This window comes from Rattus norvegicus, chromosome 14 (assembly GCF_036323735.1).
Source record: "Rattus norvegicus strain BN/NHsdMcwi chromosome 14, GRCr8, whole genome shotgun sequence".
Taxonomy (NCBI): Eukaryota; Metazoa; Chordata; class Mammalia; order Rodentia; family Muridae; genus Rattus; species Rattus norvegicus.
Window position 1 is genome coordinate 42,398,620 of NC_086032.1, and position 15,640 is coordinate 42,414,259.

The 15,640-nt window shown below is 46.5% G+C and overlaps 2 protein-coding genes and 1 long non-coding RNA gene across 6 annotated transcripts in view; 2 read left to right on the forward strand and 1 right to left on the reverse strand.

Moving 5' to 3' along the window:
• The first annotated feature begins 878 nt into the window (after positions 1 to 878).
• Rps23l1 (ribosomal protein S23 like 1) lies at positions 879 to 1,396 on the forward strand. The gene has a single exon (XM_039092587.2). The coding sequence runs from the start codon at positions 909 to 911 to the stop codon at positions 1,338 to 1,340; it is 432 nt and encodes a 143-aa protein (XP_038948515.1). The 5' UTR covers positions 879 to 908; the 3' UTR covers positions 1,341 to 1,396.
• Positions 1,397 to 6,771: 5,375 nt separating this feature from the next.
• On the reverse strand, positions 6,772 to 9,271 carry LOC120096606 (uncharacterized). The gene is made up of 3 exons (XR_005493258.2): positions 9,140 to 9,271; positions 8,194 to 8,428; positions 6,772 to 7,681 (listed from the first exon to the last, which is right to left on the reverse strand). It is a non-coding gene; the product is annotated as an uncharacterized LOC120096606 (long non-coding RNA).
• Rbm47 (RNA binding motif protein 47) overlaps positions 8,607 to 15,640 on the forward strand; it is a 138,079-nt gene continuing 131,045 nt past the window's right edge. Inside the window, exons 1-2 of one of the 4 annotated variants that reach the window (XM_006250951.4) lie at positions 8,607 to 8,759; positions 8,919 to 9,075. The gene's annotated coding sequence lies outside the window, so the exon portion shown is untranslated. The other 3 variants (XM_063273127.1, XM_063273128.1, XM_063273126.1) reach the window with 3 other exon arrangements.

A 15,640-nucleotide genomic window follows, 5' to 3' on the forward strand; every position in this document is an offset into this window, starting at 1 on the left:
TATTCTCCTGCTTCTACCTCCCAAATGCTACGATGGCCTGTGTGTGCTACCGAGCGTGACTGGACTGGCTTTTTTTTTTTTTTTCTTCTATTTATAAACTTTTTGAAGTTTTCACTTCCAAAATTACCCTATAGGCTGGGTGTTCTGGGTCATGCCTGTGATCATTGTACACGAGAAATGGAGGCATGTCAGGGGTTCAAATAATCCTCCACTGTGTTTCAAACTAGCTGTGTGAAGAAGACCAAGATGAAGTGGAGGACGGGGGAGGAAAAGGAGAAACATTAGACGAGGTGAAAGGACAGAATCGTGACCCAGAAACACGAACTGTAAATGATTCAATATTTCTACCCCTAATCTTTTGTCTTTTCTCCATTTCTCCATCATCTGATTGGTCACTAAGCCTCATCCATGGCTTTTACCCCCACCAAGTACGTCTTTGATCCCATTGTCTTCATCTAGTTAGACACCATGGTGGACTCACACAGATATGCTTATTGTATTTTATTTTGCTTTGCTTACTATGTAACCCAGCCTGTCTTCAAAGCCCACACCCCCCTGACTTGGCTTCCTGGGTCCTGGGATTGATAATGTGCCCTGTCCCCAGGAGGACATGAAAATGGAGGCTGGCTCTGTTTACAAAGTTCTTCCTGCACAAGGGACTCGATTTCAAGTCCTTAGCACCCATGTTTTAAAAAATGCCAGGTGTGGGCTGGAGAGATGGCTCAGTGGTTAAGAGCACTGACTGCTCTTCCAGAGGTCCTGAGTTCAATTCCCAGCAACCACATGGTGGCTCACAACCATCTGTAAAGAGATCCGATGCTCTGTTCTGGTGTGTCTGAAGACAGCTACAATGTACTTATATATAATAAATAAATATCTCTTTCTCTCGGGCCCGTGGTGCCGGCAAGATGGGTAAGTGTTGTGGTCTCTGTACTGCCCGGAAGCTCCGCAGTCACCGACAGGACCAGAAGTGGCAGGATAAACAGTACAAGAAAGCCCACTTGGGCACAGCCCTGAAGGCCAATCCGTTTGGGGGTGCCTTTCACGCAAAGGGAATTGTGCTGGAAAAAGTAGGGGTTGAAGCCAAACAGCCAAATTCTGCCATCCGGAAGTGTGTCAGGGTGCACCTCATTAAGAACGGCAAGAAGATCACAGCCTTCGTGCCCAATGACGGTTGCTTGAACTTCATTGAGGAAAATGATGAAGTTCTGGTTGCTGGATTTGGTCGCAAAGGCCATGCCGTGGGTGATATTCCTGGAGTCCGCTTTAAGGTGGTTAAAGTAGCCAATGTGTCTCTTTTGGCTCTGTACAAAGGCAAGAAGGAAAGACCAAGATCATAAAATTTTGACAATGAAAACAGAATAATAAATTTTCATATCCAGAAAAAAATAATAAATGAATAAATCTTAAAAAAATGCCAGGTGTGATCTGCATCTCTTTAACTCTAACATGTGGGGAATGGGGGTGGGATGGGGTGGCAGTGAACCAGCTTTCAAGTATGCACTCATACACACATATATACACATACATACAAGCCTACATGCACATGCCCCACACACATGCACCTACATATAAGAAAACTTTTCTGTAGACAGGCATGTTTCTATATGCCTATAGGGAGACCCTGCCCTAAAACAATCACTAAGCCACTCTGAATTTCTACTTTGTGACAGACAATATTTCTTATGACTGCCAACCCATCAACTTCTCAATCTACTCATCTAGCCCCAGGGCCCTCTCTCTTACACTCACATCCCTGTGTCCCTGTGTCCCTGAATCTTGGTGACTTGCTCAGCTGAGGGGCACTTTCCTTCTTTTCTACCTGGCTAAGTCCTAGGCAGCCTTTGAGTTTCTCTATTTCAGCCTTTATTCTCTATTTCTATTCAGCCTTTGAGTCTGCCTCTATTCCCCCCAAATTAGCATTTCGAATGTGTGAGCCTGGAGGAGGTGGTATATGCCTTTAATCCTAGAATGTGTGAATTTATCTGTCTCTGTATAATATATGTTCCTCAATAGAAGAACAAAGACTCATTTTTCTTTCTAATCTTTAGCACGATGTACAGAATCGGACACATAGCTGATGCCTGATAAGCATTTGGGGATAAAGGAGTAGATGGAGCCGGCATGGTAGTGCACTTTTGTGATCTCAGCCCTTGAGAGAAGTGGAGGATGAAAGATTTAAGGTCATGTACACAATCCTAACACAAAATGCCAAGACGGAGTTTGAGCTGTTGGTGTTCCCAGCACCTTGCATACACCATACACCAGACCTCCCTGATGAGGTCTAAAGACCCCAGGGGTCAAGATATTTGCTCATAGACGACTGGGACAGGGTTCGGGTCTTGGCCTTTGCCTCTTTATTGTTTTCTTTCAGAGGGAAGGGTTTCACGTAGCCAGAGCTGGCTTGGACTCCAGATCTTCCTGCCTCTGCCTCCAAAGCTGGAATTACAGGCATGTAAGGCCATGCTGGGCAGACAGTGTTCTTAGCTGTTGTGCCTACCCTGGTGATGGATGGTTGGAGTGTACCCTGCTGATGGATGGATAGACTATCAAAACAAAGGGATTTCAAGCCGGAAAACAATAGAAGCAAAGATAAGAATGTTCACTCACACGGCTTCACCAGAGCTGGCTTCCCGTGGGTAAGGCATAGGTGCTTAAGCCCCATGACCCTTTGATCCCTGTGACCAACGTGGAGAAAGGAGAGAACTAACTCCCACAAGCTGTCCCCCATACCCCCATGTGCGCTCTCTCTCTCTCCCTCTCTCTCTCTTTCTCTCTCTGTCTCTTTGTCTCTCTGTCTCTCTCTCTCTCTGTCTCTCTGTCTCTCTCTCGCACGCACACACACACACACACACACACACACACACACACATCTGCACATAACCCACTAAATAAAGAAGTTAAAAATAAGGTTTCTTTCTTAAGCAATTATTTTATTATTTATTTATGTGTATATACATATATACAGTGTGTGTGTGTGTGTGTGTGTGTGTGTGTGTGTGTGTGTGTGTGTGCGCGCACGCGCACGCAGGAATGTATGTCTGGGGGCTCACTAAGGCCAGAAGAGGACTTGGAGCTAAAGCTGCCCACAGTGGTGAGCCACGTGAGGTGGGTGCTGGGAACTGAACTCGGTTCCTCTGGAAGACCAGCCAGTACTCTTCTCCACAGAGCCATCTCTGCAGCTCCAAAGTTCTTTTAGAACTTTGAAACATATGGAATCTCTGTTTCATAGACACGGCTGGCCTCAGACAAGCTTCCAGTACTCCTGTCTTAGTGTGTGAGCACGGGGACCTCAGGCATGCCTGTGTGGACCATGCCTGGTAATGTTTACATCATCTGAATATGGCTTTATGACCATGTCTGCCGTCAACTCTTCTCTGTAAAAGGTCATGTCTTCCAGTATGTCTCACATTAAAATCTTTGAAACACACTTCTCAAACTTTGGAAGCACTACTAGCTGCACATTTTATTTATTATGTTACATTCAGTAGCCTGAAATGACCCTTTAGTCATTCTCACATGGGATCCTAAGCCCGAGTGGAGCTGAGCTAGACTCCACTTTTCCTGATACACTCTTCTGAACATTTGGGGACCCTAATATCAGGTGTGTAACCACACTGACTACTAAGCGCTAGGCACTGCCTTCATTCTCCACCCCTCCAAGGGTCTTGCTATCCACCTGGACTTGAACTTGCAATGTAGACTCAGCTAGCCTTGAACTTGAGGCAATTCTCTTGCCTCAGCTTCATAAAAATTAGGGTTACAAGTATGTGCTACCACACCCCCTCAGACACTGTTCTTGGGCCCATTTGGATGTAGTAGGAGGATCACCTCACAGATTCATAGGACTCAGTCCTAGCCAAAATGACATCCTGTGAGAGACCATGGGAGGTCATGGTTAGGATCACGAAGCCAAGCTCTGCCACATTCTAGCAGTCGGTCCTTAGCTGTGTCACCTGCCTGCTCTGTCTGCTGGTCTCTTCATCAATGACAGTGATCTCCGTCTCATGCCATTGCTGTAAGGCTTACACAGTTGATGTATGTGGAGCACATGGTACTGTCTGGCAAACATTCTAACAAGCCGTTAGTAAATATTAGCAACTTTCATGTTGGCAGTCTTTTCTGATAAGTTTCTGATTGGGCTTTTTGTCTGAGACTGTTTTCCAGTATAAAATAAACAGAAATCTAGAGATCTGGTGTGGGGAATAAGTCTTAAAGAGATACAAAGGCATTAGTAGCATTTGCTGCCATAAGAAAACCAGTTCTTGGCCCTGAGTGGGACTTTAAGGGCCTATAATTTACATTAGCGCTCCCTCCCTCTCAGCAGGGCAGCCTTAGCCACAGCTATTTGTGTGAGAGGGACTAAGGTCAAGGGACTCCTGTATTGAAGGCCTTTCGCAAAATGAAGGATTTGGCTTCTGAGATTAATGTTCAGAGGGAACCCCTGCTATACTTAATTCTCTTTTCTGTGAACTCAGTGCATTTTTAAAATTCAGTTAGAGGCCCTCCTACAGGGTGGTGTGGAACAGCCAAGCCAGACTCCGAGTAATAGATTTCTGAATGGCCCTCCTCACCCACGGCGGTGACCGTGCTCTGGGTTTGGCAAAACTGGGTTTAATCCTTTGGATTAGAGTGCCTGGGGGGATAACATGCCTTGTGTTTGCACATATTAGATCCAGTGGGGATTGAATATTAAAGTTGGAATTGAAAAGTGTTTTGTTTTGTTTTAAGTCCTCTATGGGCAGGGTCCTCAGATAAGAAAATCCAGGAGGCTGTAAAATGACAGGAAGGAGAGGACTCTTTAAATCTGGTTGCATGTTCTGAATTAAGATTGGGTTCAGGTTTTGAAGGACTTCCAATGAAGCAAGTATCATGGGTCTCCATAGAGTTTGGGACTCCAGTGGGTGGCTTTTATCTCATCTACCAGTACTTGTTCTGGTTCAGAAGAAATGAAGGAGATAAGAAGAAAATAAAATTACTGAGATGACTTCGTCAGCTCCGACAAGAAATGAAGAACAGGTGTCCCTGCCCCACCCGCCAATAAACCTGGCCATTTATCAGGACCTCACTGTCATGATCATAGCTGTTCTGTAGGGAAACGTGAGCACTGATGCCCCACTCCAGGCACAGTTCTTTGCATACAATCCATTTAGACCTCCCCTGGGCCATTTAAGAGCAACAACTGCTATGTATCGAAAACATAGTGTGGCAGCAAAAATGTAGCGTGACTGCAGGGAGTAGCTCTGTGGTGGAGGGCTTGTCTAGCAGGTAGGAAGCCCTGGGTTTCAGTCCTCCACAGTAAGGGGAGAAAAGCCTGTCTTTCTGCGAGTGTGTGCGTTGTTACTCAGTCCTCACAGTGAGCAGACAGGCACTCCCACCAGCAGAAAGTCGAGACTTGAAGATGATTTTAATTCACTAGAGAGGGAACTCACTGTGCTGCTTTGGCTGTGCTGGAGCTTGCTGTGTGGACTATGTAGACCAGGCCAGTCTTGAGCTAGTAGGTATTCTCCTGCCTCAGCCTCCGGAGGGCTGAGACTAATGACTCTGGCCACCGCACCTGGCCAAAGGCTATCTTTTTTTTTTTTTTTTTTTTTTTTAGCACCTTTAATCTGTTCCTCATCTGGGTGCAGGCAAAGGAGCATGGAATAGTGAGAAGCCACAAAAACCCTACCTCTGTCACACATTAGAACACGGAGAAATCGCTGATGGCCTCAGTTCCTGAATCTCTGCTCTGGGGAAGTGCAAACGATTTGTGCCTTACCGGTCTTGCTCCATACAGTTTTAATCAGCACTGATAATTGGTGTTTCTGTGGAAATGTTGCATACTCGAGTAGATCTTACTAGATTGTGGTTCTTTACAGAGGTCTGAGGCTTGCCTCTTTTAATGAGAACGTCTTGGCACAGCACTGAGCTAAGATTTAAACATGGGAAAGACAATTCTTTGAGAGCCTTGGGGTAGGTGTTTTCCAGGTACCGATTCATAGGAAACAGTATTTCCTGTCTATTTTCTAAGTGCCAGGAACCGTGCAGAGAATTCACCTTGCCTTTAACCCCTAAAAGTCCAGAGGAGTGGATGTTATTTCACAGATGCAGGAACTGAAGCTCAGAGCAGCTAAGTAGTTTGTGTGGCTTCATTTGTCTCAGAGGTTAAATTGAAATCGAATCTCCCAGTGAGTGTGTATAATGTGCGTATGACTGAGCATTTATGTGTGTGCATTTGTGTGCTTGAGCATGTGTGGAGGACAGAGGACAACCCTGGGTGTTGGACCTGGCCTTCTAACTCGTTTGAGACAGAATCTCTCTGTGTGTGGCAGGCCAGCTGGCCCATTAGCTCTCAGGGAGTCTTCTATTCCTGCCTCCTGTCTCATCATAGAAGCACTAGTTCTACATGGGTTTCGTGTGTTCAAACTCACGCAACGAACGCTAACCACTGAGCAACCTCCCCATCCTGAGTTTCAAATCTTCATGTTCCTTTTACTGATTCTGGAACCCTGCCTTGGAGGCAGAATGGGACAGAGGGGCTGGGGGCTAAAATGATTTGGAGTGGGACTTGGTGGGCCTGAAGGTCATCCACAAAACAAATGACAAAGCTTGTATTTATTTTTCCCACAGTCTGTCTTTTGCGTTGTTGTTTTGTTTCCGAGACAGTTTCCTTGCATAGCCTTCGGTTGTTTTAGAACTTGTGCTGTAGACCAGGCTGGCCTCAAACTCATAAAGTCTACCTCCCCGGTACTGGGGTTAAAGTCCTAAGTCACCACCAGGCCCATCAGCTGCCATTTTAAAAGTTTATTTTAGCCAGATGTGGATGCACTGGAGCAGGAGAGTGGCTTAAGTATTTAAGTTCAAGACCAGCCTGGGCAACATAGTGCAACACAGTCTTTCTCACCTCCTTTCCCCTTCCTAAAAACCAACTCACAAAAGAATTATACCCACTTGGAAGCTGGGTGTACCCGTGCGTGTATGTACCCCCATCGCTTGGGAACTAGAGCAGGAGGATAGCAAGTTCCACGACAGCCTGGGCTACTGTGCTGCACAGTTATACAACCAAGTGACAGCAGCCCGCCCAGTTTACTGTGTCAATGAATAGAATGGGGAAAGAGCACCGAAGGGCAGACAGCAGTTAGCATCTGAGGCAAAGGAACAGACTCGGGAAGCGCTCAGGAAGACTTGCTTCCTGGAGCCTGCGCCTTTCTCAGGGGCTCAGTCCCCAGGTGCAGCTGGCTCTACACCAGCGGCTTCTCCACATTTGCATTCATTCTAGGCCAAGTGCTCAACCACTGGGCTACACCTCTTTCATCTTCCCTCCCTCCTCTCCCTCCTTCCCTCCCTTTCTTCCCTTTGACTTTCTTGCTGACTTTGACGGACGCCTTCCTCGGCTACATCTAATCTCTTTGGTCCTTGCTTCTCAAGGCTGGGCCCAGAGCTTCCTATGGAAAAACCCATTTTGAAGTACAGAACCGTGCCTCCTCCAGCTCAGAAAGCCTCTCGGAAACCCGGTTTCCAAGCCGTTTTACAGCTGTGGCGTCTTGGTCGCTACCTAACTGTGTCAACCCTTAGGAACAGTGCGGAACCCGGAGTCTTCGTGCAGCTTGCGGTTCTCAGGACACGTGTGCACCTGTCTTCAGAGACTCGATTTAGAATCCAGAACACGGTTACACTGGTCTGGCTTGACTTTTGCTGCCTGAAAGATAAAAGATCAAAGATCAAAAGGAGGGAGAACTTCAGAATTCCTGGCTGGCTTCAGGAATTACTTTACTAATGTTGGTAAGATTCGACTTTTAGATTAGACCCGAAAGGTCGGCGCTCGGAAAAGTGGGACCTGCTCACCTAACCTCTGTATGGACAGTGTCTTCACCTCCAGAATTGGGACAGGCCTGAGGATCCGATTAAGGAAAAGGGTGAAAGGGTTCCTGAGTAATAAAGGCCTCACCATAAAGAGATTAGGATTTCATTTATATGTCAAGTTAAAAGGAAGATAAAGGGCAGACACCAATTTACCCTTTTACCCTTCACTATTCCTTAGTTTTGATGATATTTATGAGTTTTCAGACTCCCCCTTTTCTCTCCGCAGATTTCCAAACCGCATGATTCATTGTTATCTATCACTGACGTTAAACCTATGGAGTAACTCGCAGGGTGACAGGGCAGGTCAAGAGCCTAAATCTGAATCAGAATTACACACGTGACACTGACGTTTGATTTGCACTTCCTGGAATGCAGGGCGAACTTCTCTCCACGTCCCTTGAAGCTTCTACAGAAGACGAAAATCAGTTGCACACCCCTTTACGAAGACTTCGTTTTTCCTTCTCCTTGAAATTGTCCACAGTGAATGTAAAACTCCCATCTTTAGAATCTTCCAGAAACTATAACTTGCTCACAGGCTCACAGATAGCGAGGGCAGATGGGTCTGGAACCTCCTTCTAAGTGCCTAAAAGAAGGCATAATATATACTAGTAATATCGCTAACAATGGTGGCTAATGCTATGTGCTGATACTCTTTCCAGGTTCCATGTAACTAGATGGGGGGATTAGTTTTTGGATCGTTCTTTTAATTAAGTAGTCTACTGTGAAACAGTATTTTTTTTTCTGTTGCATGACACTGCAACCCGAAATCACAACTTTAGGTTCCTTGTGGTGCCTGCTTCCTCTTCTAGTTTGTTTAGTCACAGAATTCGATTCCTGTTGGCTGATTCGGCGCCTGCAAACAGGCTTAGTGCTCCATTGAAATGCGGGAGGCTCCTTAATTCTTGTATAAACAGGTAACCCGAGGGGTGGGGCGGGGACCGCGGCCCTAGGGTGGGTTTCCTGGGAGTAAGGATAGGGTCAGACCTGGAGCCAGTTCCCCAGCGATCAGAGAGGCAAGGTTAAAGGAGGGCTTGGCTGCAGTTTCTCCATGCCTGTTTTTGTTCCCTTTCTAGAAACCAGCTGTAACACTAGGTCAGAGCGCTTTAAGAATGAGCCACTTTGAACAAGCGGCGCCCAGGCCCCAGGCCCTGCTGTGAAGGCCCCGGCAAAGGTCAGAGCTCGGCCCCGTGACGTGCCTGCCTGTGTTCTCCGAGCCATGCTCAGCCTCAGGTAAGGACAGTCCAGAAGGTCCCGGTTTCCTGCAGGCCCGCGGCGGGGCTCGCTGCCGCCCTACCTGCTCCAGCGCCTTCCTGTCCCGCAAGGCCGGGGGGCAGTGGTACTGCTCGCCCGGGAGTCAGGCGCAGGGTGCTTAGTCCTCGATGCAGGCTCAGGGTGGCTTACTCTGAACAGCTACAGGCGACCGGAAGCCACTCTCCTAGATGTCCCCAGGTGGGGCAGGTGCCACTTCTGGGGTCCCTACTGGATGTCTGAAATGGATGGGACTTTTAGAGCGGCCAAAGTTCCTAAATCTTAATATCGGGGCCAGTTCGATACGATTTTTTTTCTAAAAAGAAAACCTTCAGTTAAGGTATCCGCGCTGCTAAAACAACAGGAATGTTGCACTGGCCATCGGCCAGCGGAGGCTCAGCGAGCAGGATAAAATTTCAGTGCAGATTTACGGGAAGTTGCCGGTGTTGGGAGTAAAAATCTGGTTTGGTGAGTTTAAGGGAAGGGAGTATACGAGACAACCTTGCTACTGTGAGGCGAATGGCCTCGTCTGGGGGAGGGCAGGAGGCGGAGGGAGGGAACCGGGAAGAGCCGGGATTGCAGAGGCACGGATTGCAGCCGGACTCCGCCGCGCTCCCCGGGATCCGACCCCGTGCCGCTCCGCCCGGGCCGCAGCTGCCCCGCAGCCCGCTCGTACTACCCAGCCTAGCCGGTCGCCGAGCTCCGGGACCCGGAGAAGCTAGGCTCTGGGTCCGGGGGAAGTTTCTCTCCGCTGGTCGCTCAGGTTAAGAAATTGTGACAAACTGGAATTCCCAGAGCCTGGGAGAGTTAAAGCCTAGAGCGATCTGTTGCTTTAAGCCGCACGGTGGGAAGTAGCTTGGAGACTCTTTAATTTGGTTTTCTATTTAAAAGAGGGCGGCCAGCGAAGATGTTGTAGGTGACTTCCTAGCCTTGTAGATTGCTACCGGGCTGTGAATGGTATTAATTTCTGAAGTGGGCGACGCCAAGTACTTACGGAAGGTAAGGTGAACTTTTGGCAGTTCTGATTACTGTCCCCAATCTTCCATAGAGTCCTGATTTTTGAAAAAAAAATTTTTCCCTCTCTCTATATTTCTTTCCCCCTCAGTATTTTTCTCTCATTTGTCCGCCTCCCTTCTTTAGTGGGAAGTTAAAGGGTTTATAAAAAGATTTTTTTTTAAAGCGTCAGCTTTTGGAAGAACAGAGTATACGGTCAGCCGCATCACGTTTCCTGCAGACTTGAGTCTTTTACCATAGGGGGAAAGATTCTTTTTTTCTCCCCTAGAAAAAACATGATCGGTCTCTTTGAGGCACAGGTGACTAGATGCGGATTATTAGCGTGAGATTTCGGAATTTTGGGTGACTGGGGCGTCTCACTTAAGTGTTAACCAGAACAGAGGGGGGCCTTCCTGTAGACGTTTACCTCTGAAGGCCACACTGGGGGAGTAGGGGGAAGCTTAGCTGTTGTTTCCAGCGGAGAATTCATTCTGGAGAAAAGAGTAGAGTCTACCAAATATAACATCTGATATGCCTGCAGTCACTGGGTGTCTAAGAAATCGGTTAAAATGAATGAAAATGGAAAATTTCAGATAAAGGACTGTTTTAATTAGGTAAAAGTTGACTGGCACTCAAATACTGTCCTAAGGCACTTAGGGATGTGGCTTCCTTATTAAGTCTTATCAAATTGATGAAAAGATATCCTCTAGGTATTTACAAGCCATTTTTGATTTGCTTTTGTTTTCCCCATTACTTAGTGGAGCTAAAAGTCGAACTCTTCTCCCCTCCAGTGAGTGCCTTAGTGACTCAGGAGGTTTCCTTAGGAGGATTACAAATTAAGACTGCTCTTCAGGCTGGTGAGGTGGCTTGCCGCCAAACCTGAGGACCTGAGTTCTAACCTTCCGACTATGCGGTGGTGGAAAGCGAAAACAGTGCCCCAAGTTGTCCTCGGACTTAATTAATTTAAAATATAGGCTTAGGTCAAGCATGGTGCTTCATACCTTTTATTCTACAAGTGAAGAGGCCAAAGGCGGGGGCGGGGGAGGGTTGGAGGGGGCTGTTGGAGGGTGTGTGTGTGTGGGGGGGGCGCTGTTGGAGGGTCCAGGGCAGCTGGAAAGCAGAACTTGATGGCTCACACCTTTAATCCCAGCACTTGAAAGGTAGGGGTAGGAGGGGCCATCCTAGTTCAAGGCCACCCTGGTCTACAAAGCAAATTCCAGGCCAGCTAGAACTGAGACTCTGTCAAAACAAACAAAAACAAACAAACAAAGAAGATAGATAAATAAGTAGTAAGAGTCTTACTGTGGAGTCAAACTAAGGAACACAAAAGGGTGGACAGACCTGGAGGGGTGGAAGTCTTGATCACCAATGGGTGGTCATCAGACCCGCAGAAGCCACAGCTAAATGGAAAACGCTGTCAGTGTGGAGCAAAGCACCTAGCGGAAAGGAGAAGGTAGCATTTTGTGGGGTTCAGGCTTGCTGTTCAGTTACACAGTAGTCTTTCAGAACCCTATGTGATGACTTGGGGGTAGTGCCCACAAAACACAGCTGTCAGAGGGAACCTGGAGGAAGAGGGGAGGGATGGCCTGTGTATTTTTCACATCCACCTTGACCTTCCCCTTGTTCTGACGGAGTCCCTGGAGGCTTCTAACTTTGCAGGGAGCTACATCCTGGGAGAAGGGAGAATAAACAATGTCAGTAGTGCTGGCTTCATGATGAACTTCACATGAAGACAGGTTGGCATAGCAAAGGCTCCAGTCTACCTTTACCTGACTAGATAGGATATAGGATACACTATTTCTTCAGAGAGTGTTTGTAGTGCCAGGTTTTAGCGAGCACAAAGGAGAGTGTTGCCATCTGTCCCTACCCGAGGATTGAACTCAGGGAGTCAGGCTTGCTAGGAGAGTTCTCTGTCACTACACTCCCAGATCTCTTAAGTCGTCATAGATCTATTGAGATAGACTTCCTTTACTTCATCTAGTCTGGCCTAAAACCTGCGAACCACCTGCAGTAGTTCTCTGAACAGCTGGACTTAGAACTCTGTAAGTGTCAGCAAGTTTTGTTTTGAAATCCAAATTCTTAAAATAAACAGACTCCTCTTTCTGTGTATTAATTGCTCTTTCAGAACTGTCTAGGATTCAAAATTAAGCAACATTGTTTTATGGCAATCTCCCTTGATTTCTTAAAAGACATTATCATTATTATCATTATTATCATTATTGTTATTTTGGTTTTTTGAGTCAGGGTTTCTCCATGTAACCCTGGCTATCTGTCCTGAAATTCACTTTGTAGATCAATCTAGCCTCAACCACTCTGTAGACCAGGCTAGCCCCTGCTTCCTGAGTGCTGGGATTAAAGGTGTCTGCCACCACCACCCACTTGGCTAAGACTTTTTTTTTAATTAAAAAACTTTTTGTATGTGTATGAGGTTTTGCCTGAGTGTCTGTGCACCTCATGTGTGTCCGGTGCCTTCAAGGATAGAAGAAGGAGCTGGAACCCCTGGAACTGCAATTACAGAAGGTTGTGAACTCCCATATGGGTGCAAGGGATTGAACCCAGGTTGTCTAGAAGAGCAGCCAATGCTCTTAACCACTGAGCAATTTCCCCAGCCCCAAGACACAGATTATTTTTATTTGGTGTGTGTGAAAATGTGACTGTGCTCTGTGTGTGTGTGTGTGTGTGTGTGTGTGTGTGTGTGTGTGTGTAGGCCAGAAGGAGCCACCACTTGTGAGCTATCTGATGTGGATGCTGAGATCTAAACTCAGGGTCTTTGGAGGAATAGCAAGAGCTCTTAGCCACCAAGCCTCCTCTTTAGCTAGTGTAGTTTTTTGCTTTTGCCGTGTTTGTGTGCGCATGTGCACAAAAGTGCAGGGACCTGAGGAGTCCAGAAGAATGAGTCAGATTCTCTCGAGCTGAAGTTACAGCTCGCAGTGGTGACCAGCTCGCTGTGGGTGCTGGGAAAGGAACTTGGGTCCTGATCTGCTCTTAACTCCTTAGCCATCTCTCCAGAACTCTCAATAGTGTTTCTTTAAAATAATTTATTATTGTTCCTATGTGTGTGTGTGTGTGTGTGTGTGTGTGTGTGTGTGTGTGTGTGTGAGACGATGTAGGTGTCAGGTGACAACCTTGTGGAGTTAATTCTCTTACCATTTTGTGAGTTCTGAAAATTGAACTTATAGGATTACACAGCGAGCGTCACTGCCAAGCCGCCTCTCCCACCTGCTGTAGTTTTAACAGTCAACAGTCTGACTTTTTGAGATAGGGTCTCACAATCTAGCCCATGCTGGCTTGCAACTTCTGGTTCTGCCTTCCCCTCCCATATGCTAGAATGACTGGCATGTACAACCACGCTGGGTTATTTAGTCCTTAAAACTCTTATTTATCAGTTTGTCTCTTTGTTCAGGGTGCGGAGTTCTGCTTTGTTGCTAAAGCAGTTGGTGATATTGAGGGTTTAAAAAAAAATCAAGGAAACAATATATCTTTTGGATTTGTGTTCTCTATACTTAGTATGTTTACTTGAGTACTTAGGACTTAGTATTAAGTTCCAGTCTGGACTACATGGTAGTCCCAAAACAAAACAAAACAAATTAAAAGACTATTTCCATTTTCTCATATGATAAGAACATCTTTCATTTGCTAGTACAACCTATTTTAAGTAATGATTTTTTTTTTAAAGGTTAATGGGAATGGAATCACTCTTCATGATTATCCAGGTTCCGTGCTCTTCACCCGCAGGTGCTGAGGATCCGACCCAGGGCATGTCCACTGGAGGCCCAGGGCCTGTCCACTGGAGGCCCAGGCCTGTCCACTGGAGGCCCAGGCCTGTCCATTGGAGGCCCAGGGCCTGTCCACTGGAGGCCCAGGGCCTGTCCACTGGAGGCAAGTCGCTCTACCCCTGAGCCCCTCCCTCCAGCCTCCAAACTGTCCTTATATTATGTTTTTTTTTTCTTTTGAAACAAGTTCTCACTATGTAGCTGAGGTTGGCCTCGAATTCCTGTCAGCGTCCTCCCTCAGCTGCTGCTAGCCCAGTTCCCCAACATTGGACTCTTAAGCTCAAGATTAAAAGTAATTCTTGGCCCAGATAATTGAGCTTTGACTGACACCAGAAAACATCTGCTTGTTTGAGACAGCTCCAATCAAGTCTTCTGGCTTTTCTGGATTGCCCAAGAGTTAAAATTTGGACCTAGACCTCCTATTTCTGATAGGATATAATCGTAAGGGATGAAAACCAAAAACTTATCCCCAAATGTGATCCACAGGACTTCGAAAATAGTTTTTTTTTGTTTGTTTTTTTTGTTGTTTTTTTGTTTTGCATGAGTGTGGGATGCAACATGGCAGCCCTTTTAATGAATTGACAACGGAAACATTAAACACAGCTTGAAGGGCTTGTCAGAAAGAATCCAAGCTAAAGGTTATATTGCAGCCCTTTGATTTCTGGTCTGATTAAGAGCTTAAGACTTAGGAGCAGTCTCTGTGTCTTATGATGATGTGGACTTCCTGGTTTAATATCATATGAGGTGTGTGTTAGTCAAAGCAACTACTTACTGAAACTAATGGCTTCAGAGAATAGCTAGTTAAGGATTTTCCATAGAGGCAATGTATACATAACTTGGGTTCCAAGGAAGGAGGTCTGGGGGTAGGGGGTGGAGAGGACCGCAGAATTGGTGTGGAAATAAGAGTATTGTTCAGATGTCACCTCTGAGTTGATGGAAATACCCGGACTGAGAGATTCATGAGGAAATGGTACCTGGCCACCTTCTGTGTAGCCCTGAATCCCCATGTTAGTAAAACCTCCCAGAAATGGTCTGACTTCTTATTGGTTCTATTTTTCGATAGTTGCTTCTCCTGTGTCCTGTATATACAAGAGAGGTGGAGGGGAAGGCAGGAGACTTCCCCCTGGATCCCCCTCAGTCCAGGATAGAAAACCTGGTGCCTTGCTTATGTCAGACAAACCCTCTACGGCTGAGCTATCGCTCAGCTTGTTCTCATTTTATTTGGAAAGGGAGTCTTGGTGAGTTTTCCAGGCTTGCCTTGAACTTACCCAACTCTCCCTTAGCCCCTCGCAAAGCTGAGATTATAAACCCGCAGATCTAACTTTATATTCTAAAAAATGATGGAGGGGTGGGTGGAATTTTCCACTGAGAGTAGAAAAGCAAAATCCCTGGGGAATGAGTGGCCAAGAAATAGGCGATTTCTGCCTATGCTGTACTGTGGAATGCACCAGGTCACCCGGAGATCACCAACACCATAAACTGCAGGCTAGTCGGCCTCTATGGAAGATTTGGGTTGCCCTCTCCCATTCGCCTCTCTGCTTGTCTGTCTGTCTGTCTGCCTTTCTCCTTGTTCTTGTTTGATATTGGTTTTTTTCCTTTCTTTTTCTTTGTTTTGGATTTTGAGACCATGCCTCACTCTGTAGCCCAGACACTGGCCTTAAGCTCCCGGCACAAAGCTCCAGTGTCAGCATCCGGATCCTACACCTGTCTTCCCTCTCCTCTCTCCTACAATTTGAATGTTCCTAGCTTGCTGCCACACACACTGCTTTGAATGAGTTCAG